At 45.5% G+C, this 24,954-nt stretch overlaps 2 protein-coding genes across 6 annotated transcripts; both read right to left on the bottom strand.

Moving 5' to 3' along the window:
- Positions 1–1,416: 1,416 nt before the first annotated feature.
- DHX37 (DEAH-box helicase 37) lies at positions 1,417–17,461 on the bottom strand. Its single transcript, XM_035565012.2, has 27 exons — positions 17,328–17,461; positions 16,421–16,590; positions 16,146–16,258; positions 15,462–15,780; positions 14,603–14,751; positions 14,010–14,102; positions 13,450–13,546; positions 12,881–12,994; positions 12,077–12,178; positions 11,463–11,577; positions 11,050–11,145; positions 10,379–10,455; positions 9,516–9,654; positions 9,179–9,255; positions 8,363–8,595; positions 7,830–7,941; positions 7,132–7,238; positions 6,325–6,513; positions 5,815–5,939; positions 5,451–5,567; positions 5,159–5,331; positions 4,650–4,764; positions 4,314–4,451; positions 3,869–3,963; positions 3,352–3,425; positions 2,407–2,504; positions 1,417–1,816 (listed from the first exon to the last, which is right to left on the bottom strand). The coding sequence occupies exons 1-27, from the start codon at positions 17,434–17,436 to the stop codon at positions 1,737–1,739; spliced, it is 3,426 nt and encodes a 1,141-aa protein (XP_035420905.1). The 5' UTR covers positions 17,437–17,461; the 3' UTR covers positions 1,417–1,736.
- A 182-nt stretch (positions 17,462–17,643) lies between these two features.
- On the bottom strand, positions 17,644–23,705 carry BRI3BP (BRI3 binding protein). 5 transcript variants are annotated; one of them, XR_004781509.1, is made up of 5 exons: positions 23,463–23,701; positions 22,490–22,592; positions 21,334–21,840; positions 19,267–19,431; positions 17,644–18,652 (listed from the first exon to the last, which is right to left on the bottom strand). XR_004781509.1 is itself a non-coding variant. In XM_035565013.1 (3 exons), exons 1-3 carry the CDS (start codon positions 23,661–23,663, stop codon positions 21,422–21,424), a joined length of 723 nt encoding a protein of 240 aa, XP_035420906.1. In that variant the 5' UTR covers positions 23,664–23,705; the 3' UTR covers positions 17,644–21,421. The 5 variants fall into 5 exon arrangements, 2 of the variants coding, with proteins under 2 accessions (XP_035420906.1, XP_035420907.1); XR_007708961.1 differs by having other exon boundaries at positions 19,267–19,446; positions 23,463–23,700; XR_007708962.1 differs by lacking the exon at positions 19,267–19,431 and having other exon boundaries at positions 23,463–23,700.
- Between the last annotated feature and the right edge of the window lie 1,249 nt (positions 23,706–24,954).

The following is a 24,954-nucleotide window of genomic DNA, read 5'->3' as shown; positions in this document are numbered from 1 at the left end:
TCCCCCACGGTGGGAGTCAGCACAGGCAGGCAGCAGGAACCACAGACCCCAACGCAGAGCAGATTTATTCTCATTACCTCGCCAACCAGGGGATCCCCAAAGCAACACCCAGGCAGAGGCACGCAAGCGGGGACGCAGGAACCCTAAGCTGGGTCCATGCTAGGAGAGCACCAGCCTGTTGGTTTCACCTGTTTATCAAGGGTTTGCACAGGCACAGTTTTTACCACCGTGCTGTGATCCTCGCTGTGCTTCTTTGATCTCCTCTGTACCAAGGCTGGGAGCTGAAGCACGTCCGATAGCATGCCTCCGAGTGCACCGAACACCTCTGTTATCTGTGCACAGATGTGCTACTTGCCAAACACGCAGAGCACAAACAGCAGTGGGTACAATTTATGTGCTTTCCTACATTACAATTGTGCAGACTTTATTCATGCTCATGACCTTGCAGCTGGAAATATTTACAATCCTCCTCGCCAATCTTCGCTTTTAACCCATTCCTCCCAACACCACTGCTGCACACGTGCCTGCGATGAAGGATGTCACCCGAGTGTCCATTCAAGGCACTGCCCAGCCAGTCCAGGGAGCAGACCCATCTCATCTTTTTCCTTACCACCACACAACCACAGAAAATAGTATCAAAGCTTAGTTAAAAAAAAAAAAATCCACCCTGTGATCATGTTTTACGCTGTTGTACAGAATACAGTTTAAACAAGTGTTTGGACTGCAGGACTACTGTCTGTGCTAAGGACTAAAAAGGCCTGTTTTGTATCTAATAGCTCTCTAGATTGTTAAATGTACAAACTGTGCGGGTCTGCAACAGCTTGCTCTTATTTAAAACATCTGTCTACACAGGATGACTATTGCTTAAAGCTTCTTTCACAGCCAACACCTGTTACCTGATTTAATTTTGATAACACACTCGTGTTTTGGCACTTGCTGAGCAGTACTCACGCAGCAACAAGACTTTATTTTTCCCAACCTGCCTCACCAGGGCACAAGACAGGTGGGAAGGAGCTCGGGAGGGACACAACCAGGAGAGCTGACCTGGCCGAAGGGATAGTTCTGTGCCACGTATCATCCTGCTAGGAGCCTGGCTGGACATCAACCTGCTTGTGGGAGGTGGCAAGCGGTTGCCTTTGCATCATTTGCTTTGTTTCCTACCTCTTTTTAACACTTTAATAAACTGTCTTTATCTGAACCAATGAGTTTTCTCACCTTTGCACTTATTCTGCTGGGTGACAGACAGTGAGCAAGCACCTCTGTGATCCGTAGCTGCTGTCCAGGGTCAACCCCTCACAAGGACTGAAGGTTCAGTCTGCATGGGGAGCTGTAGTCACACATCAAGGAGGGCCCCACAAAGGTCTAAAATTGTACTTTTGGAACATCCTACATAGAAAACATTTCTCCCATCCAAACCAAGAATGATACATATTTATTGTAGTCCGTATGACTAATGTAGTCCAAAGAGAAACTTTAGCAAACGATTGGCAAAATACAATGGATAAAATTATCCAAACATTAATATTACAAAATACCAGTGAAAGAGCTGGTAGGGCTTCTGAGAACACAGTGGGCTTCCCAAAAAAAACAGAGCTAACAGCTGGTTCACTTATGAAAAGGTATTGCTAGCAGTTACCAAGTGTATTTGCATCATCAGATTTCCAAGGGAGCCCAAGCTCTCAAAACACCTCAGAGAAAAGGAGTCCCCCAGGAACAGACTCGGGCACTTCACAGTGCTACTGTACTGGTGGCCAGTTCTTGGCTAGATCATCATGCATAGCTTCGGGGAGCCACTGACAATAGGCTGCGAGCAAATCTGCAACAAAAGAGAGGAGCGATTAGATGGCTGCTGGGAAGAGCAGACCTGATGGCATCAGCCTGCTCGCAGACAGGCTGAGGAACGAAGGCAAGACCCTTGTTGAGAGCAAGAGCCATCCTTCCATCGCTGGGATAGTGCTGGAGCTTGGACACCTGAATGCAGATATAAAAGTACCGAGTAAGGAAGAATTACTATGAAAGCCAACACTGCAATCCACGGGAATTTTTACATTTCACTGCTGCTTGCATCAACAACTCTCATAATCTGGTACCCTAATATGGGTCAAAATCCATTTTATCAGGCAAAGAATTTTTCATGTATCCATTGACAGTCTAGGCTTTCAAAAGCCCAAACCAAACAACTTCACTGTGATTAGAACTAGAGAAAAAAAGTTTTCTTAAGATACAAAGAAATGTTTCTTTCAAAAGTACAGGAAACTCCAGCCTCTCACAAGAGCCAAAACAGACATTATTTTTCCTATACAGAGCATATCAAGTGAAACAGCCTACCTTTTTAATTATACTTCAAAATGCCAACTACAAAGTCCCCACTGATATGACTAAAGATTAAGCAAGTACAACACTTACACTTCGGATTTTTCTTCCATGCATCCAGTAAAGCATCACGATTATCACATTTTTCAGCAACTAGAGCCTGCAGGAGGGCTTCTGTCCTGGGCTGAAGTCTAAATGAGTCCAAAAGAAAATGGTGCAATAAAGCAACGTTCATTAGCTCAGTTTAGCGAAGTGTTACAGCATTCAACTCACCTTTCCGAATTCATACTCTAATGTTATTAAAAGGCTAAATACAAATGTAAAAACACACGGCCTCTGGATACACAGACGCGTCGTTAGCTCAAAAAAGTTGACGCGGTAAAGAGAAAGAAATCCAGAGGTCCCATGCTGAACTCCACACTGACTACATAAGGAAAATACTTTGTTACCCAAGGGTCCTACAAATTAAAATTTGTGACATCAATCATATTTAGGGAACGCTTTCAAAATTGTTGAATCTATCAACTCCGCGAGAACTCAAACAACTCAGAAAAAGCTTATTTTGGTAAACAGTGGAGGACAACAAGGGGAGATCATGGGAAGCAATAACTGACTGTCCTTTTGAGGGTCACAGTTCTATAAACACAATCAGAACCATAAGAAAAAACATGGTTGAAGGTAACTGGAAACATGTTTTCGAAAAGAAGTAAGGACAGTGTAATTGGCCAAATCCCGAAGAGAAATGAGAAAAGTAACGGCATTGATCTGACACACGTGTGAGCAGTTTACTTACACGAAGCAGCCTGCAGGGGTCAGTGCAACCAGTGGGGCTGTGTGTGTGCTTCCACACTGCCCTTAAAATAGCTCAGCTCTCTTGAGACACAATTTTTCTTGGTAAGAAAACTGATTTTCCCCTCCCTACAACTACATCTTAGATCACTATCTAGTACACCCTTCCCACCATTGATTTGTGCTTTTTTTTTTAAGGAAGTTAAAAGTGTTCAGTGCTGAAAATAAACTTTGCTTTTTACAACTTACTTGGACCATGTCTTCAGCATTATGAGAGGACTGGAGAGCAGACACTGCTTATAAGAACCCAACTTTTCAATGACCTGGAAGAAATGTCATAATAAGCATACAATGAACAAGGTAAATTGTTTTGTGGAGACAACCATCAATGAACATGTACTGCTGTAGATTTCAGTCTCATATCCTCTACTACTGTCTCTCTCCCATGCATGTCTCCATACCAATCTTGTCCTGACTGGCTTGCTAGACAACTCTTGTCTCTCAGAATGGACATACACGAGCTATAGCTTTTCTCCTTTGAGAAAACAGGACTTAAATTTGGGTGTCTTTCACCCAACATCTGATTCTCATGCCATCTCATACTTTTTTAAAGATATCTTCTCCACCTAACGTGGCAAATTCCTGCAGCCATTGGCAAGTTATAAGGAATAGGTACACAAAAAGAAAGAAAACAAGCCTCAACTCCTCTGGAAATTGGGCTAAAAACATTGTCAGTGTCAAGGAAGTGATGCAGCTGGGCACTTACCTCTCCTTCAAGCAGGAACCTGGCAAAGTATTTATAGCGATCGATACCTTCTGGATAATCAACTTCCACAGCAGGGAGCTTCCAGCTAACTCGATCTGGAAAGAAAGATCACATTGAATCTCCTACACACTCAAAGAGGAGGGTAAATTTTCACATGCAATGTGCCAATACAGGTGCTAACAGAACTGGAGAGGTACTGCCACTACCCAGGCAGCCTTGCTCCTGAACACGGGTAATTGCTGGGCATAAAACAGCCATGCCAATGGGAAGATGCTGATATTTAAATACTTCTAATCCCATGGAGCTACTCAAACCACTGTCAAGCCCTTTGAACAGTCCATTATTATTATTATCATTATTATTATGGACAGTCTCATTAAGAGACATTACAATAACTATAGGACAGCTCTTAGGAAAAAATAGTGAGACACTTCAAGAAGCTTACAAAAGACACTTGGCCTGTGGCATCGAATCCTGCCCGTTTCAGGGCAGTAAGATGGAGGAGGATTTTCCAGAGGCTTCCCAAAGTGGCAGTATGGCGGCAACAGGGCAGGAATCCACTCGGGTTCAACTGCAGACACACCTTAGAACAGGAAAACACACTGGAATGAAGGCTTCCTGCCAGGAGCTGCCACTCATTAGCAGTCGTATCAGGAAAGGACACGCTCAGGATCTCATCTCCACGGTTGTTATATGTCATTTTTCAAGTCAACTTTCTGCTAAGGCACCTCCGCATTCCTAACCACGTCTGCAGAACGGGTGTGGACCACAGCAGCCTCACCTCTCATATACAGTTTTGTAGTCTCAACAATTTCTTGGTACACCACAAACTCCGGGAGTTGCTTGAAGAGGACAGAGCTTGGATGGATGAACACTGGGTCGTCCAGAAGAGCAGTCTTTAAGAAAGCACAGAGGATTGAAGCAGAGTAATATGAGTTACTGGCAATCCAATTTCTTGATTGTATCACATTTTCAGCTCTCTTAGATGGACATCTATAGCGTTTCCTTAAATGATGGAGGTTTTTAATAACACCATACTTTTCTGCTTCACTTTCTCTACAGACATCAAGCATTCTGCAAGATGAATTAATGGTATTTCTTAGCTCTTTTATAACAATTCCTACATGAGGACTGTGAAATTGCAACACTGGGAACTTAAATTGTATGGAGAAAAGCCAGCACTCACAGCCCCAATGCTGTAACCATCCAGAAGCCCAGGCTTTGCAGAGGAGTGCCTCTCTGCCCCACAGACATGAGGGAAGAGGAATTCAGGCAAATCAAGCTGTTTACCTTGTAGGCATTCTTCCACTTTTCATCCAGGAGATCTTCTGCCTGAACCCTTCGGGCAAGGTGGTCCCCCAGCCCTGCTAACACAATCTGTCTCAAGTAAGTTGCTTGAACTTCTGTTGGGGGCTTCATCTTTGGATCAACATAGAGGCCGGTATCAGCGCAGACTGAGTTCACTGTGGGGAAAAAAAAAGGTGAGTTACATTTCAGTAGTAAAGGAACAAAGAGACCAGTTGAATTTTTGCCCCCCAAAAAAAGAGGATAAACATGGCATTTCATCTCAAAACCCATTTACCTGCTGTTGTTAGCTGCCCTCTCAAGCGCCTGACTTCCAGCATGGCTTTGTATCGGAGCCCGTTTTCTTCACAGAACTTAGGAGTACACCCAGCATATTCACAGGCCCCCACTGCTCCTGGAAGTGAACAGTCAGGTGGAAAAAATGGCTGTCACAGTTGGCGTATGCATACCACAGTTCCCCCTCATTTGGAGCTGTGTGTTAGCCTGGGACACTTGGAGGCTGCCTGGAGAACAGCCTAGAAAATACACTTTTAAGTCAGTTCTACGGCAGGAGGATGGCTTTGTATGAAGCTGAGGTCAGAGTGATGGGGAGGACAAGAGAACAGAAGTTAACAGCACAGGGAAATCACTGTCTGAAGTACCTAACATCACCATGAGGTCTCCAAGCTTTTGCAATGCCCCTTGCCCAGCCCAGATCTTCTGAATCTGTAAAAGCCTTGCTTTCTTCCCCTTCAGCTTTGCTGTCTCTTCCTCGCTCACTGCTGGCCTGAAAGAAACAGAAGACAGCATAAATCAGGATTGCGCTTACATGCAGATGGGCCTCAAGGTAACAGAGGCATCAACATTTCTACTACACAGTTCTAGCACAGGACTAAGACGGAGCTTGAGGGCAGGTTTAAAAACAAGCTACAGAAGAGCTCAGTGCCACCAGGGATTCGGAAGCTGGCGCTGCAATATCACTGAGCTGTGACAAAGTGATGCAGCCTATACTTTTTCAAGACCAGGCTGGATGGGGCTTTGAGCAACCTGATCTAGTGGGTGGCGTACGTGACCATAGCGGGGGGTTGGGACTAGATGGCCTTTAAGGTCCCCTCCAACGCAAACCATTCTATGATTCTATATAAATAAGGACGTTAGGGTCACTCACTCACCTGTCAAACTCTTCAAAAAGCTCCCGAACGGTCATTGCAGACACTATGGTAATGGTGTAAGGCAGGCAGTCATGCTGCTTGCTTAATGCCAGCATCTTTGCATAGCGGGGGGCTACAGGAAAAGTTGCCATTACTCTACCCAGGGGACTAATAGGGCAACTCAGCTTTGCTGCCTGCTGTTCCTTTAGCCTGTGGAAGGAGTAAAAAAAAAACACGCAATGAAGTTCTGCATTAATACAAGTCTGTGTTTCTGCCTTTGCCAGCCCAATTCATTTGATGTCACAACTTTGTTGTTACGTGCTGGTCCACAATGCTAGGGCAAAGATTCATCTTCCTCACGTAGCTCCCACCTGCCCTGCACCCAGCACTCCTAGCAGTGCCTTTCCCTGCCCAATCCTCAGGCTATGAAACCCTATGCTTCAGGGCTGCAGAACTAGAAGCATTCTGGTTCCCGGCAGAGCAGCCCAGCAGCCAAATAGCATCTTCAGCTGCTCAGACCTGCACACAACAGAACACCACGGTGGTGCTTCAGGCCCTTTCTGCTCCAACTCTGAGCACAAAGACAATTGCTGCAGAGTGGCCTGTTCCCAACGGCTCCAACAGCCATGTTCTAGTACAGAAAGACACAGGGCCAGCAAAACAAACCCAAGCAAACCAGGGGCTGTTATTATGTCCATCTGTCTGGGTAAGAAGGCACACTGTCAGATGCAAGGGCTGAGATGGAAAAGCAGGAGGGAAGACAGCAGTGCCCACTGCCTCAGTAGCTTCATCACCATGAGGAAATCCGTGGGTGACCACAGACATTACCTTCCTGTCAGAGGGGGCTCCTTCAGGGCACCCAGGGCTATCAGTAACTCCTCAGCTGCTGCAAGTGCTTCCGCTGGAGGTGGTGTTGGGAACGGGAAGTTGATTACCTACAGACACCAAGAGAAAATGCCTCTCAGTACATCACTGACATGGCTCTGACCAAAAAGCAGTCTAGCTCAGTAAGAAGTCCTAGAAGGGAGTGAAAACCTTCCCTTCGTTTACGTGTACCAAAGAAAAACATTTAGGATGCTTGCCAGGAGTGAGAGGAAAGACCATATAATAGGAGGAAATGCTTAGAACAAAATGATTAGGACATGGAATACCAGCATCACCATTAGCTGCCACTGACTCCAGCCACTGCCTAGGGCAAGCTGTTTTAAGGTCTAACTGTAAGCACTGTGCTTTCTGAAAGCACTCAACTCTCAAAACCCAATCCCTATTTTGACAGGGGGATTTTTTTATTAGTGAGAATATGATGCGAAAGCTCTTATTACCAGAATAAACTTGTCTGGTAAGGTCTAGTGGAATTCACAGCAGCTTCTGCTATTTGCAGAATGAAAAGGGAGTCCCAGGGCTCTGCCTCTGACACAAGGCACAGCTTCAAACAATGACGATAAAAGGCATTTGTGTTTGTTTCTGGCTCCTAGGGGCAACCATTTTTATGAGCTCTGTAGCACAAAGCCAGGTTTACACCACACCTTTTCGATATTCAGTGCCTTCATTTGCAGAATCAAGTCTTCCACTGGTCGATTTGTTATCTCTGGAGCGGAAAATTTCTCAAAGTCCATGAAGACTGCTGAAGAATATAACCTAGTGGACCAGAAACAGGCTTAGAAACTTGCAAAAAATCTTAACTCAGGAGATGTACATAAAAAAATGGCAAGCGATTAAAAAAAAAAAAAAGAATACACAAATAAGGCACTTGTGGGTACTATTTACATAATAATGTAATTATTAACATGGCTGAGACATAAAACTAATCCATGCTGGCCACCTGAATAAGGGTGTTCAGCAACAGAAAAGCCCCTGAGAAGCCAAACTGCCAAACCCACATTATCAGCGACAATTTACATTCAGCTTCACCTCTCCCACTGGAATGAAGAGCAGACAAACCCAAATGTTTCAAGCACCACTGGGTCCTTGTGAAGGGGGACAAGGGAAGCTGTCCAATTCACAGTGACACTCACTGAGCTTTTTGTTTTGCCTAACCCTCTTCCAGCAGCCAGCTAACCTGTAACAGTGCCCCGGTTCAGTCCGGCCAGCCCGACCTGCCCGCTGGTTAGCTGAAGCTTGAGATATCCAGGTGACTCTGAAAGACGAAACCCCAGTAATTTTGTCATAGAAACGTTTCTTGACTTTTCCGCAGTCAACCACGTATTTGATGCCCGGGATAGTGAGCGATGTTTCTGCTACGTTGGTGGCTACAACACAGAGTCTCGTGCCAGGAGGAGGAGGCCTGAACACCTGCAACAAACAGATAGATGTGTGAAATGCATTGCCAACAAGGGAAAAGAGACAGGCAGTCAGCTCATGTGGGCTGCAGGAAATTACGATGCGTATGGCATTGCAGGTGAAACCCAAGAGCATGACTACGGACTTACTCTTTGCCTCCAGCTCTGGAGGTCTCTGTCCAGCTCAGTTAATCCCTCAGAGAGGCATTTGTAGCACATGGGCTCCAAGTGGAGCAGACACCAGTGGCCAGTCATATTTAGACACACTGCTGTCACCTCTGAAGCCCAAGAGGAAATGCAAGAATTCCTAAAAAATCCAGGATCCTGATGCGCCCCATGGCTGTGAGCAATTTTAACGTGCTACTGGACTGTTGCTTTTCACCTCTCCCAGCCTGCTGAACTAGCACATCAGGGAGATCACAGCCCACATGAGGCTTGCTCCAAACCCACCCCAACTTTCCCATCGAGCCATTCAAGTCTGCCCACTGATGGATAGTCCAAGGTGGACATTTTAACTCACAAAGCACATGTGACTTAAGACGACAATGCCATGTATCAGTAAGGGCCATTTGCTCTTGTGAATATGAATCTTTTACCTTTGCTTGTTTCTCTGGTGCTAATAAAGAATAGAGAGGGAGCACATAGAGTGGAAGCGATGAATCTGGTTTCTCATCTGTGAAGAAACAAAACAATAATCTTAAATACACAGTGAGTCAGCTTCCAGGCTTATCCCCAATGTCTCCATGAATATAATTTCATTAAAAAGCAGCAAGAAATGATTTGGCATAAAGCTGAATCTGGAAAACCTTACTAGCTTTTCCATTACACAGGTCTGATGTGCTGTCACACCACATTAGCTAAGGATGGCTATTTTATGTCACACATCTCACAGATGACTGCAGATAAGAAATTTTAATTTTTGAAGTGCCAAACCTTCTTCCGAGTCTCCATCTCCTAAATCAAGGTCAACATCAGATCCTGCAATATCATCATCAGTTTCAGCATCTCTATCTTCATCTCCTTCATCCACTGGTACAACAGAGTAATTGTCCAGATCAATCTGGGGAAGTGCCTGAGAAGGACAGGAAAGAAGACCACAAAGTATTAAGTGGGATACAGACAGCACTTCTTAATGCTTATTGCAAATTTGAGCATTTATTCCAAATGTTTGTTGACCTGAAGCTGGCAGAGAGATTGAGATTTCATTTGTATTTCAAAACAGAGAGTAAGGGGGGAATAACCCAAGTAAGTAACCCAAGTAAGTATTTTAAACAGCATCCTGTGCTGAGACAAGTTCCTTCACTGGGCAGACGGTGGCAAAGGGTAAAACTTCTTTACTTCTACCGGGATCTAATGTCAGTGGACAGCAGGTTTGTAACATGACAACCTCCTCCTAACAAAGTGCATATTGGACTTGGGTGGAAGCCAAATGCTACCCTCCATCATAGACATATCAGTCTCAATTTTGGATAACAAATGGCAAGATGAGGAACAGTCCTGGAGCCAGCAAGTCTGGAACTCCTTCCATTAAAGTTTTAATCATCAGTACTTAAGGGAAATCAGTCTCCTGCCCACAATAGCCAAGGGCACATTTTAGCACTCTACTTCTCATAATGTAGTAGCTATGAGTGTAAACAGTATTGCTACATTTCCTGAGGGGGACACATGCATGCCACAAGTCTTCATGCAAGTCTAAAACAGCCTGATAGGAAACAGAGCTATGCAGGAGTACTCTTTCACAGGGAGGTACCTGCTCCTTCCTGTCTCTTGGAGGAATTCTAGCCATCACACATTACCGTAGTTTTCTTCCGCTTCCTCGATTTCTTAAATTTTCTGATTTCTTCCACTGATTCTTCTTTGTCATCAACAACTCCTACAAAAACAGCCAGTGGAATTACCATTAGCCAAGCATGCTTTCCTCTCAGAAAAGAGAGCGTACAGTCTACTCCCACTCCCACCTTTTTTAGGATTCAAAAAGCATCACGGTATGAAAAAAGTAAACAGTCACATTGAAGGCAGAGGGGACAGGGACGATGCACAAGTTTAATATTTCCTTTAGGAAACATACTGAGGATCAACAGCAGCACATACAGCGACTGTGTGCCTTGAGAATTAGGAGACAATTAGCTGAGCTACATTAGAATTTAACTTTCTAAAATCGCCTCGGAAATCCCACTATCCCCAAAACAGTCTCCAACAGGAAGCAGCACTTCCACTTGTAATTCACACTCAAGAGAAAGTGAAGAAATGCAGTGCGTTCTGCGGAGCAGGAAGGCATCATGCACACAAAGCTTTTCCCCAAACTCAAAACGGCACAAGCTTAACAGTTATCACACTCATCCACATTAAACCCTCTCCCAACCCTTTTCAGAGGCTTTTAAATAAAAGCTCTTATTTTAGGTGCAAAGCAAGCTCATTTCTCAGAAAGAAATTCCAAGTGTAACAGTCCTTTATGCTGTAGCATTACCTGCACTACTGTTTTTTTGGAAGGGAAAGGCTTTCCTCAGCCTCCTACAGAGAGAGTGAACTTCTGCCTGGCCTGTTAAAAACACCAAAATCCCACCTGCAAGAGAAGAAATCACTCTAAAGGTCAGCATAAGTATTTCACCTCAGGTTTCAGATCTTTGTCTTGAAAAAAGACAGGTCAAATGCACTGTGAAGTAACAAGGAAGAAGAGTGTGTCTGACTGCATCTATCTTCCACTACTCCTTCAAGAAACATTCTAATGTAAACGTGACTTAAGTGAAGGATAATTTTCACAAGAAAAAGCTGCTATGATGCACAATACATCATTAGTTTCCTGCTGAAGTCACCAAAAAACTCAGAAAACTCCAGATATGTGAAGTGTGAAGAATTTGAGAGGTTCCACGGTGACCTTACCTGAGGGTAACATACGATGGATTTTACACACTTTTCTGAAGCATTCCCCACTGTAGTCATCTAGGGGGGTTTTCTTGTTAAAATGGACAGTTACAGGGAATTGCCTTGCATCTACCTGGAGTGGAAATACAACCGCAAACAAGCCATGTTTTGTAACTCCAGCACAATCGTTACAGCTACCATGGGAGAACTAGATAAGCTCACCCTGAATTCTGTTCAGTTCTGGGTTTTGGTAACCTACAAAACACTGGACCCACAGAATTTATCAGTGTTGTCTGTGCTGAACACCATGAAAACAAGATAGAAAACAGACCATTCTCTCTTTCAGATCATCAGCTTGGATTGAGGCTTTCTAGTTCCACCAAACTGTAACTTCGAGTCTTTCAAAATAAACCAATTCTGCCAGAGGAAATTTTGACAGAAGTGGAGAGAAAAACACTAAGTCCCCAAAGAAAAAATAGTCTAAACAAAATAACCGTTTTTTAAATTGACATCTGAAAGATTTCAGCACCAAATGGACAGATTAGTGTCTCCTATTTTTTATTTTATTAAGGAAGCTCTCATTGTATTTTAGCTGTTACATCTGGCACAGATCCCAGTGACAAGAACGATACCTGAATAACAGGAGGCGTAACAGAAAACAGCCTGTTGTTCTCCGTGAAATCTTCAACGCGAAGGGTAGCTGACATGATGATCAGCTTCAGTGGCAGCCCTTTCTGCAGGGACACAACGTGTTATTCTTTGCCTGAAGGCATTTGGCACTTATGCTACACAGCACACAAACCCAGAACTGTTAGTGGGACTGGACACAAATGCCAGCACCAAAGCAAGGTAAGACAATGAAAGCACCACGTCAAGTGACAGGACACACACCTCCAAGTGTAGCATGTCTTCAGACACACAGAAACCTGCACTGGCACTCCTGATACTGTCAGCAGCTTACCTCTAAACCACTGCATTCTCTCCCCATTTCTTTTACAGCCATATGAAAAGCAAAACCAGACACCAAGAGCTGCCCTGCAGGGACCAATCCCAGTCTCCAGCATCTCCCAGGACTAAATACTTCAGTGTCTGCAGGAAAAGTCTCCTCCTAAACACTGTTAATGGCTGGCTTATTGCAGTGCAACAGTAAGCATCTTGCTTTCTAACAGGCAGATAATTCTAATTATTTACATGTTTCTTGTGGCACTGCAATAGGATATGGCCTGAGAAGGTTATTGATACATTTACTATCTTTCTCTATTTGTAGGCTCTGTGCTTCTCTTATCACATGAAAAGAGAAACACATTTTCTGAGTGTTATTTCAACATTTGTCAGATTTCCATCGATTTTCATGTCACAGAGTCCCCCCCACCCTCACACAGAGCCCCTTCCTGTCTAACACCCCCTTCCCCAGGACACCCGCTTGTAAAACTTACCTTCTCACGAAGAGGCACAATGCGAGACAAGAGGCCTATCAAGATATCCGTGTACATACTTCTTTCGTGGGCTTCATCAATAATAACCACCTTGTACTTTGAAAGCAGAAAATCCTGAGAAGAGAGAATATTTTCACCACAGGAAGCCTCATTTGAGGATATCTTTAAATCACGACAACCCATGGCTGCACAAGCACTGACCCCCCCAGTCTCTCTCACGTTTGAGCACAGTTTCATGCGTTTATCCTCGTGCCATCTGACAGGGAACTATGGCACCATCTCTAGCTGAAAGTCCTATGCAAGTAGTGTAGCAGAGACCTGAATCCCCAAGGCTACACAAAGCAGCCTATTTTCCACGGCTCCCTTCCTTGCTCTCATATAACACAGCAAGATAACCTAACGTTTGGAGGCTAGGGCAGGAACATAAAGGGTTGAGATGAAATATGTCTCCAGTGCGGAAAGGGATTTTGCTTTGAAAGGCTGGCAACAAATGCACGCAAAGCAACTGGCATCTCTTTCTAGCAGCACGAGACACCTTCCTTTTCCTAGCACTGAGAAGAGCAACTTACCTTCTGAATTTCTTTCAGCAGCACGCCATCTGTCATGAACTTGATTTGTGTTTCATCTGTAACATTTCCTTCATATCGTATTTGATATGAAACCACTCTGTGAGGAAATACCAGGGCAGCCGCAAGAAAAAGCATGGAGAGAAATGGGAAATTTCAGACCAGGAAGCAGCCTTCAACTTAACTAAATTAAGACTTAATGCCAATATAAGAAAAAAAAGCACCCCATCAGCTTACCAGAGCCTAGCACACATGAAACGCTAGAAGCTGGGGTATACAGCGATTTTGCTTTAAATTATTTGACTGCTGTGGGACACTTTCTCATATGGAGACAAACTAGGGCCACTTCCCACACACCACCTCCACAAAACCCTGCCTAAGAAGTTACGTACAACCACCATTAGCACCAAATCTCCACGCACTTTTTTACCCCACAGAAGAGTTTACAAGTAACCCACCACAGCTTCTCACCAGACAGAACAGCAATACATAAATTTCTGTTTCAGTCTATCACATATGCAGTGCAATCTTCCTAGCAAGGTCTCATCTTTTTTCCTTCTCACCTGTGGGACAAGTTCATTTCCTTAGCGACTCGCTGAGACATGGACACTGCAGCCACACGCCGAGGCTCGGTGATCCCAATGACACCATTTGAACTAAAAGGGGCAAGGAAAGAGGAGGAGGATTTTTTGGCTGTTTATTTTAAAAAGAAAAACTTAGAAAGATGACAATAGGATTTCTGCACAACTGCTCTGAAGTTGCAGCACAGAAACTGGATGCATCTCACAAGAAGCATCTTATGAGGTGCCCAAGCTTATAAAATACACATTTTCTTGCAAAGGTAAAAACAAACGTCTGTAAGCAAAAGTTAAAGTATGTGGAACAGGTAGACCCTAAAGCTCCTACGTGAAAGACAGGCCAGTGACTTTGAAGAAAACTTTTACCTGAGAGGTTTCAAAAGCTTTCTTACGTGAACAGGGTTTTCCAAGTCACTCCTTCACATTTTTAAAAGCCAATTCAACACGGCCACTACTACCGCACAGCAGAAACATGGTCAGTTCAGCCATTTCAGAGTAAAAGAAGCTACATCTGAAGTGACTGAGCTCAGCTTCAATTTTTCTAATCACATTTGCCGCATATAAAAGAAGACTCCTACCTGGTATAACCAGCCTCATAGAGAAACTGGGGTACTTGTGTGGTTTTACCACTTCCCGTCTCTCCACATATGACGACAATGGGATTCTCATTAATGGCTTCCATGATTACTTGCTCTTCAGCTAAGATTGGCAGCTTTAGTCTTGCTTCCTAAAATAAAATGGTACATGGTTTACTCACATCATTTTGTGTCTTGCTCCCTTTCTGTTCTTCCCAGGACCAAAAACGGTTACGTAGCTTAGATTACAAAATCCACGGAAAGGAATTCTGCAAGCTTTGTGGCTCGGAAAGCTCTAAACCAACTGATATCAAACCATCGTGTCCAAGAACTAGACTCATCAAAACATCTTGTCAGAAAGCTGGCAATCTGGCAATTTCTGCACTTTAATTTGTGAAACTTCAGAGTCCCTTGAGTTTATTAATATAGCACTTGCAACAACAACTCTGTTCACAACCTTGCCTCGTCTGTTCAAAGACACGCGAACTCTTCCCAGTTCTGCAGAATACCCTACCCACGTCAAATGGAATAAAACTGCGTCAAATACAGCACGATGAAGAGCTGAAAGTGACTTTGCTAGATTTCTCAGAGAAGAATGATAAAAGACTGCTAGTGGATTATACATTAAAAACTAGAAACAATGCCTATATCCTAAAACAAAGCTAGTTTTCCTTCTGCTGCATTAGACAGGCTTAGAGCTCAGACATGTATGTTTACAACTTGCCTGACCCTAAGTGCACCCTGCTCCACGCAGTATATTGCCAGACACGAGATAATGCTACGGTGTCTGCAGTGAATTAATCTGATGCAAGATGCTGTAATTTCCAAGGCCCTTGATAAGCGCTTTACTGCTCTGTCTCACCTGAATCTCAGGAGACCTGTCCACTGGAACGAAAATCACAGGCTTGCAAGACGGTTTGTTGGACGCTGTCTGGCAAACCGGGGCAGTAGGAACAGCCTGCTGGTTAGCCACTGGCTTCTTCGTGCCTTCCTCTGGCTTTTCAGCAGCATTCAAATCACTGGTGGAAGACTTTTCAGTTTCTTGTTTCTGTTCTTCCTTCTCCTCCTCCTCACTACTGGATTCTTCCTCAGGCTCGGATTCTGAGCTGCGTCTTCTCTTGTTTGCACCACTGATGCTCCTGATCTTTTCAGGTACAGCACTCCCTGGCTCCTGCACCACCCTAGAACAACACGTCAACTACAGTTTGGTCAATGTTCTCCGGGACCTCAGGCCAGACACATCTTCCACACAAAAATTCATCACCAGAAGTCACTGCCCGGGCCTGAACACAGGTTTTAGCCAAACAGGAAAAACTTCTACACCCTGTGTGTGGTGCAGCGCTACAGCAGGTTACTCAGGGAGGTTAACTCGTTCCTCCGAGGATCCCATGTTCCTCTGTATTATCACATAAAAATAGAAATTATTTAAATCAATCCACTCTGAAGAACCTGTATGCACTAAGAGGAAAATAAATAAAGCCAAGAAGGTTGCCCAGTTGTCAGGCACTGCAATGGATCAGAATGGTTCTTCCCCATAACGCCTTACCTTTTGGCCTGATACATGCGTTCCCCAACGCCCAGTTTGGACGTAGTGTACAGAAGCTTCATTTCTGCCTCAGAAGCCTGGACCTCGTTCAGCTTGCTGAGCAGTTCGGCTCGCTACAAGGGAAAAAAACAACCAAAGTCCGAGCTTATTTTCACCAGCAAGTAGTTTCATTTAAAGATCAGCCCTTGAGTTTCAAAGGATGCGCTCTGGCAGATCTTGCCGTGAAGTCACATCAGGAGTCGCGACACCAGAGGTACTACCAGGCAGCCACATACCTGCTGCTTCTTCTCCTTCTGCTCTAAAATCTTCTGCAAGTTCTTCTTCTGTTTCTTGCTCAGGGGTTTCTTCTGGCGTTGCACAGCACTCGGTACTTTTTTTGGCTTTGCTTTTTTTGCTGGCAGGACCAGGGCATTACTTTCGTCAACTCCCTTCAGCGGTGCCCCATCTGCAAGCATTTGTTTGGTTACTCGCCTGCGCCAGGCCGGTTATTTTCAGCACGCCGCTGGACAGCCTCACTGCAAACCTTACCAGATTTAGCTGCACAAACACAACCCTCACCCCCAACCAAAAAAATAGAAAAATCCCAGTTATCAGCAAGGGCAAAACCCCATGAAATCGGCGCGTCGATACTTGGCTGGTAACAAGAATGTGAAATTGCCCTTTTTACTTATTTTTTAACCCCACAGCATCAAAGGGCACAGGGGCAGCTCAGGACGGGGGCGAGCATGCCTCTCCCCAGAATAAGCCATTTTTAATAACAAAAATCTGCACTAATGACGTTTTTATGATAGTAGTGTAAGAAAAGAGATTTTTGACAAGCGACATTTGTTCTGATGGTGCAAGCACCCACCGCAGAAGTGCTTTAATAAATGAATCGCCTCAATAACCAATGGCAGATGAATAAGCAATAGCACATTAATAGGCAATAGCTTACTAATAAGCAACAGCTTATTAATGACCAACAGCTTATTGAGCTATAAGCTCCGCTATTGCTATTAACGACCAACAGCACGTTAACAAGCAATAGCTCGTTAAGCTCTGTAACAGCTTAACGAGCAACAGCGCTGCCCCGGCGGGGCCGCAGGGCTCGGGCAGCGCCCCGCAGCCGCCACGCGGCCCGGTCCCAGCCCTCAGGTCCCATGGCCCCGGTTCCCGGTCCCGGTCCCGGTCCCGTCCCCGCACCTCCCAGCTGCAGCTCGGCGGGCGGGGGCTGCTCCCGGGGCCGTGCCTGCGCGGCGCCGCGCGCCCCCGCCCGCGCCCTCCAGTTGTGCCGGCGGCGCGCGCGGCCCATGGCGGCGGCGGCGGGAGCGGGAGCGGCCCCGGCCCCACGTGCGGCTGCGGCCCCTTCCGGGCCGTGCGCGCTCTCGCGAGGAGGGGCGGGGCGAGGCCGGGGGGCGGGGCCGCGCCTCTCCTCCGCCACGGGTTCGAGACCGGCCCCCGCCGCGTCCAACCCCCCCCCCCCCCCCCCCCACTCGCCAGCAGCAAAGACGACCACAGATTAAAAAGGCAATAAGATTTTTTTAATGTGCTGTCATCACAGGTGGATGGAATTATCCAAAAGTTTAAAATACATGCGGATACGATAAAACCTTTTATTTTCCAACCCGGACAAAGAGAACGTACGGTCGTTTACGTCATTAGCTGCCAAATACAGATCAGTACGTGAGGCAAATCACACCTAAAAAACTTGCACACCACCAAAGAGCTAAGGTTTACACGGGTCTATTTTCCACATTCACTACGCAACGAGTCTGGAAAAGCAAACCACGATTTGAAGGACGCGCTATTAAGTACAGCATTGAACTACACCAGGTTGTATACATGGTACTCTGACATCCAATACCACTTAGAAAAGCGTTACACTCTGCGTACGACGGATCGGTTATCTATATGTGAGGCGTCTACTCTCAAAGAAATTGCTAAATTGTTAGTTTAGCGAAGATGTTCATGTATTGAAAATACTACAGTAGTTTCAAACGTCAGGTCTCGAAGCATGGAGCTCACAACACTTAAAGACCTTCCTGGGATTTCTGACACCAGACAGTTTGAAGCCCATCTTTCGCTGTTGTGTCACCCAGCGAGTAAGGTGACACTCCTCCGAGCAGCTGCTGAAAACGGGAAGGTAAATAGGAAACGTTCGAGGTGCTGAGCCTTCGGATCTGAGGGCAGGCGTCGCGGTTCCGCGCGTCTCCCTGCCCTCAGACAGCCCAGCCCGTGCTGCTCTAAGGGCTGCTCGCCAAGGGGACAGCACTGCAGGAGCACAAACGCTGCTGCCCACCTCCTGCAAAGCTGCCCAGGGGCTGGAGCCAAAGCCTGGGAGCTGCGGGTCTGGGCTTGATTCCCGTCCTCGCCACTGCCACGGGCAACACAGCCTTGGGCGCGTCTGGCAGAAACCACGTCTGGGCGCAATTACCCACGTGCGATACCTGCACTTCTCTGCATTAATACGAGCTGCTCACATCCATGGCAATGGAAAAGCAGTGCGACCACTGTCACTGGAACGAGTTCTAAAAAACAGAGCAAAAACTGGATGGATAAACTAGGTGACTCGTATGGGAAGTATCCGTAAAGGTATTTACAAAAGTAAGTTGAAAGAGATTAAATATAATACCACATTCATGTCCCAAAAGCGTTTTCACTACAGTGCATGTTTAAAAATACAGAGCATTTTAAAGTATACATATCGAAGACTAGATTGTGCTTTAAAAAAAATCATTACTTTTGAATTTGTCTAACGTGAAAACAGAGTGCTGGGAAAAATACTGATTAAAAATATCCAATTTTATATATACTGCTTTTCACATAACATTTTGCTATACATGGGATGCAAGTGAATACAAAAATATTTTTTTCAAGCAGCAGGGTGATCAAAATTAAGAGTATTAATATAGGGAGGGCTGATTTTTACAAAACTAAGAAACGATTACAGACACAGGGAGAAACTATAACCCAAACTAATTTTTATATAGTATTTTTAAAGTAATCTTTATAATAGACAGCTCTTAATATATAAATGATTCAGTACTTTTAATTTCAACATTAAATATGGATTACATAAAATACAATCTATGCAAAACTGGCTCATGCACATCGTTCTGTCGAAGTCAATAGAGCCACTTACATGAGCAAGGTTTGCAGACTTTGGTCCTCAGGCCTCAGATTTAGCAAAACACAAAGACTTGACCATCTTTGCTAATCAATTCCTAATTTCCAGGTTGGTGTTTTAGCTCCGTCCTCGGTGCACAACAGCAGGGAAAACAGAGTTCACAGGGAAGACTCTGTAATACTAACGGAAAACGAGCTGTAAAAATGCATATACTGTAAGTTCAACTTCCAGCTTTACAAAGCAGGCTGGTTGTTGCCATAGTACTTATCTGTTTATGGGAAAGACTAAGTTATAAAAAGCAGTTGCTTTGCAACTCTGTGCATTTCTTGGGTCATAGTAATTTGCAGATGCAATAAAAAAAATAAAACTGATTAGAACAATGTCAACTGCACGTGAACTTCAACCATGCTGAGCTGAAGTGACCGCAGGTCGGCGTGAAGGCCATAAAAATGGAGTTTAAAGTAATCACTCATGTAAACATCACATACAGACCAAAAGAGCTTAGGCAAGTAACACATATTTTAAGAAGAGTGCTAAACTTCAGCACGAAGAGAAAAATAAATTCACCCCACAGTTACATTCAGTTAAGCGCCACATCCAGCGGACTTGTGCCCAACGAGACAAGAAGCTGAAGACCCAGCACCACGCCGTGCTCAGCCGCACGCGGGCAGTCCCACCGCAGCGGGCACTCACCGGCGAGGCCGCGGCACGTGCATCATCTACTCGTATCTGTTCCCCTTGCTTTTTGGCCAGTCCCTAGCACGGACCAATTTTTGTTGCAGCTTTTCTTTACCTAATCGTTCCAGTATTAGGAAGTATGTTTTTCTTCAGCTGTGGGCCATTTTTACCTCTCCTGGTATTGGTACTGCGCTCATCACTAAGGAATTAGATGCTTCCCTCCCCTCCCACCCCCCGTTATAGCCTCGAATGCTACCGGTTACTACATTAAACCACTTACAAGACCTTCCTCCCTGAGGTTACCTTTGTTTCAGTACATTTCAGCAAACCTTACAAAGCCAGTGGTCGCCTACCAAGCTAGTTAATTATAAGGTTACAAATACATAAATCCTTCAAAATAAAATTGCTTCAAAGCTCCTACATCGCTTTGAAATACGACTGTTTAATACACCCTTCTCGTAAGGGGATTCACTTCCCGAAACCCAATAGAGTGAGGACACAGACTTCAAGCAAAAAGCTCCTATAAAACTATCACAATTTTAGAAAAAAAAAATCCAGATCTTCCTGAAGAGAATTTATTGCCGCTTATTGGTCCTGAGAAAGCTTTAAGCAACAATACATTTGCAGGTGTTTTAACTGCTGCCTTTTTTGAGAAAGTACGTGGGTCCCGGTGTTAAAAATCATGTTTTATTCCATGCACTGATGCTTGGAATGTGCTTCATTATGAAGATCAAATATAAGTTATGATTTGTCACACTACATCTCTTCCTTTGTGTCAACTTATTAAACCGGATTCCTTCCAAACATCAAATTTAAGTTCCTGATAGGAAAAGCAATGAAATAAAGCCACATGTGCACTTCTCAATTCCTCATATGGGACTGGCATTTCAGGACTTCAAATTTATGAAATCATCCTTCTCCCTCATCCCCCACCTCCTATTAAGAATCTATGGTGTGAATTTTTTGGCCTGCATACCAGAAAATTTGTTCATCCGCTACTCTATGAAAGGCAACTTTGAGTCAATGAAATAAGCCAACTACAAAAGAAGAACATTTGTGATTAAAAAAAAAAAAAAGTGGACCCACAGCAGTTACTTCTCAATAGAAGTGTTTGGTAGCTTGAGATTTTTTTTTTCTTTTTAACTTCTTAATGTCAAATTTGCATATGTTGAGCTCAATTTCAATATTTGAAAGACTACTCAATTTGCTTTATAAAAAATTTACAAAAGATGTTTTTAAATGCTTGTAAAAGTAAGCGTTTATCTACTGATAAAATTCTAGTACTGGATAAAACTCTGAATATACAGCTTAATTTTTCTTCCTACAAGTATAATGGCTGAGTGTATAATCTAGATAAATTAGTCTTACACATGATGAAAAGTTATAACTTTGCACACTTTTTACCATGTGATGCTTTGTTGCTTTGTAACTTCGAATGAGACAGTGCTTAGGAATTTTCTAGAGCTGGTGTACAGTGGTCTGTAGGGTTGGTTCATTGGTCACTGCCTCTGTCCAGGTTTTCAATCACCCTGGAGAGACGTATATTCAGAAGTCTGATCTGACTGTCCAGGTGGTCCATCTTCTCCTCAAGGCTGCTGTTGCTGTTTCTTCTCCAGTAAAATCCCACGGGCCCCGTCATGAAGTAGACTGCTACAACAAAGCAGAGAGGCAGGACTGCGTGTTCTGGGTCACCTTCATACTTCTGCAGGATGTACACGCATGAGAGGGTGAAAAGGGCAACCCTCGCAATCCAGAAAAAGCGACCAAACAGCATGTGCAGGAGATAGAAGAAGAATCCAAGGAAGAGAGATAAAAACCAGTAGGCAAGTAAAATGGCACCAATCAGCAGAAGAGCACGGGTTGGGTTGTTGGCAATTGCTGCTGGGCTGAAATAATGAGTCAAGTTGGAGGCTGAAAAACAAAGGAAAATTTACAGAATATTAATGAGGGCACTCAAAAGCGAGAATGGAAAAAAGCAAGCACAGCTTCCAAAGTCACACAGTGGGGCCATGACTGTGTTTTTCTAAAATAAGGGGTAGAGCCAGTTCATCCATTTCTGGATGGATCATCCTCAAAGCACTGGCCCAGTTCTAATGATGCGACTGAATTCCTTTGAAGTAGAGACATTGAAGATTCTTTAAGGACAAACTGCCGTCAGGCATAACGTCCAAGTTCACGTTAAAGATAAAGAGCCTGCTTTGTAAAATTTATATTCTAAAGGCTCTCAATTGCATCTTTCCTTCTTCTAGCCCTTCTTCATTTTTTTGTTTTTGTGTATGGTTCCTAGCCAATGGAATCCTTTTAATGACGATAACAAGAAATCAGCCATGACCTGTAACGCGTTTTACAGACATCCTGTAGATACATACACCAAAACGGAGCGGTTGGTTTTACGTCTCTTGTTTGAGGTTACTAACAGCAAAGTCAAAGCCACGTAAAATAGATAGAGATAATACTGGTGAATGTTTTATACATCACAATAAAACATAATTATTTTCTCACTCATGTAAGCAGTGATACATGTGATAATCTTTTAAGGGTTAACAAGCATCACACTTACCATCAATTCCAAGAACATCTAACAAATCAGTCCATATTCTCCAGAATGTGTCCATTAATATATCCACCCCATTCACAAACCTCTCTGTCAACCTTGAGAAAAACTGAGAAATAAAACTGAGAATTAAAAAAAAAAATCCTCAATTCCTTAAACACACTTGCAACTTACTAGTCATTAGTAGAATTCATGAAACAGAAACTGCAGAATATTTTCGAGTCCCCAAAACAAAAAACATAACTGTTTTTTTTTTTTTTTTTTAAGTCTGCAGATCATAAACTTACCAGGTTAATTTAGGTATTTTGGCATGTAAGCCTATATGTTAATAGGATTTTGAATGGATTTTATTAGCTTTACTGTTGTGCCGAAGTTTAAAGAAAACACTTAGCACAAGGAATGGACAGGGGTGAAGGGAATCAGAGTTTCGTCGAGCAGCTGGAAGATGCCCCGGTCATCACACCAAGGTGCCTCCAGTGGCTTCCTGGGTGCATCCAGCATCTCCTCCTCCTCCTCCTCCTCCTCCTCCTCCTCCTCTCCCCGGCCAGGGGGAGACCAGGGGACGGATTCCCGTGCCTGCCTGCCCACCTCACCCCCTGCAAGCCCCCACGGGGGCTGCGCCGCTGCAAGCCGGCCGCATTCAGCCGGAGGGAGACAGCGGCCTCCCCTCCCCTCCATCAGAGGCCTCTTCGTCCCCCCTATTCCGCCGCCTGCCCCACGCCGAGCCTCCCCCTGCCCCTTCCCTTCCCGCAGCGAGGCTCCGGCCGCAGCGGGGGCTCGGGCAGGGGCCGAGGCCCAGCTCCGGGCTCCGACGGGGGGGCGGCCTCCAGCGAGGCTCTGCCCCTGCAGCCTCCGGGCCAGGGGAGGCCGCGAAGGGAGGGAAGGGCGGCGAGAAGGGAGGCAGCGGAGGCGGGGGGGGGGGGGGGGAGACGCGAGGAGGCTGCGCGGAGGCGGGGGGGGGAAGCGCCCGCCGCCTCACCTTCTGCAGGGCCCGCACGTTGTCCTCCCCGAAGAGGCCGCTGACTCCCTGGTAGAGGCCGCTGGCGGCTCGGCGGAGGCTGTTCTGCTTCTCGGAGCCCCGGCTGCGGGCTGCCCGAGCTCCGGGCCCCGCCGTGCCCCCCAGCAGCAGCAGCAGCAGCAGCAGCAGCAGGGCGAGCAGCAGCAGCCTCCCCGCCGCCATGGCCGCCCGAGCCTCGCCGCGATCGTGGCGCCCTCCGCCGGCCTCCCCCAGAACCCCGCCGCCTCTTTTTTTTTTTTTTGGGGGGGGGGGGTGCGGGGAAGGGGGGGGCGGTGCACGAAAGTGCACCGCCCCCCCTTCCCCGCACCCCCCCCCCCAAAAAAAAAAAATTCCCTTAAGCAATTAACCCCCTGAAATCCCCATCATAATCTTTTTATCCATCGCCTCTTGCAGCCTCCAAGCAGGGGAGGCCATCCCGCCCCGCCATCCCGCTCGCCCCAGCGCGTAATCGCAATGCCCCATTCGCATCTGTTGGCTTCGAGAAGGGCCTGGCTCCGCTTCTGGAGGCAGATAAGGTCTGGCCTTGCCTCCTCCAGGAGCCCCGTGCCCCAGCGCCCTGCCCTGCTCGGTGCCGTCCCTTGCACTGGGTGCAGTGCCTCGATAGCCTCCCTGTAGCGTGAGGCCGTGCTGCTCCAGCTGTGGTCTCACAAGTGCCAAACGGAGGGGCAGGATCCCTTCCCATGACCCGCTGGCCATGCTCTTGCTAAAGCAGCCCAGAATGCTGTTGGCCTCGCTGTAAGGGCATGCTGCTCACTCATGATCAATTTCTTGGCCCCCTGATCCTCTCCTCCCCCAGATCCTATCTGTCTGGGCTCTCGGGACTTGTCACAATCCCCAGAGTACAGCGAGCTGCCTTTCCAGTCTGGGTATCCCTCCCCAAGGATACTCCCAGGTGCAATCCTCCAAAAACAAAGGGAATATTAGAGGTTTAATGCCAAAAAATGGCATCTGTCTTTTCAGTACTTTTAACTTCGGATCAGGGGTTTCTGAACGACTCTCATGTCCTTCACCCTTGAGATACTTTGACTCAGATGTAATGCCAAAAGCCATCACACCTAACGGCGTGACTCCCTCTTCTGTCAGGTTTTATGTTGATCCTCCTTGAGTAACCAGACCAACAAAAGACCAGCTGGCAAGTATAGATTAGACAATGTTATCGGCTCCTTCTGGGTAGTGAAACCAGGACGTTAGCAGAGTGAAGTATCCCCTGGAGTTACAAAAGTATTTTGTTGGCTTCGTGACTCATTGTGATTCATTGGTAATTGACAGGAGCCAGACTTAGACAAGACAGGAGCACAACGACGGCAATATATATATAAAAAAGATCTTTAGGGTTGAAATGTAGATTCTGCAGCGAGTGATGACGTGAGCTGGGGCAGAAAATGTTTGCTAAATCGACTGACAGTAAATTCAAGGCATGGGGGAAACCTGACACTGTGACGCTCCACAGGGC

The sequence above is a fragment of the Cygnus atratus genome, chromosome 17 (genome assembly GCF_013377495.2).
Source record: "Cygnus atratus isolate AKBS03 ecotype Queensland, Australia chromosome 17, CAtr_DNAZoo_HiC_assembly, whole genome shotgun sequence".
In the NCBI taxonomy this organism is placed as follows: domain Eukaryota; kingdom Metazoa; phylum Chordata; class Aves; order Anseriformes; family Anatidae; genus Cygnus; species Cygnus atratus.
The sequence above is the reverse complement of the archived record's forward strand: the minus strand, read 5'-3'. Positions and strand labels throughout refer to the sequence as shown.

What these genes read in the sequence shown, in the direction of transcription:
- DHX37 (XM_035565012.2), bottom strand. Translation starts at nt 17,436, where the DNA reads ATGGGCCGCGCGCGCCGCCGGCACAACTGGAGGGCGCGGGCGGGGGCG. An exon ending in CACCAGAGAAACAAGCAAAG is followed by an intron (nt 8,596 to 9,178) that starts GTAAAAGATTCA and finishes TGTTTGTTGCAG; the next exon opens with GTGTTCAGGCCTCCTCCTCC. An exon ending in AGACCTCATGGTGATGTTAG is followed by an intron (nt 5,568 to 5,814) that starts GTACTTCAGACA and finishes GTTCACTTCCAG; the next exon opens with GAGCAGTGGGGGCCTGTGAA.
- BRI3BP (XM_035565013.1), bottom strand. Translation starts at nt 23,663, where the DNA reads ATGGCGGCGGGGAGGCTGCTGCTGCTCGCCCTGCTGCTGCTGCTGCTG. An exon ending in ACGTGCGGGCCCTGCAGAAG is followed by an intron (nt 22,593 to 23,462) that starts GTGAGGCGGCGG and finishes TTTATTTCTCAG; the next exon opens with TTTTTCTCAAGGTTGACAGA. An exon ending in AGATGTTCTTGGAATTGATG is followed by an intron (nt 21,841 to 22,489) that starts GTAAGTGTGATG and finishes TTTGTTTTTCAG; the next exon opens with CCTCCAACTTGACTCATTAT.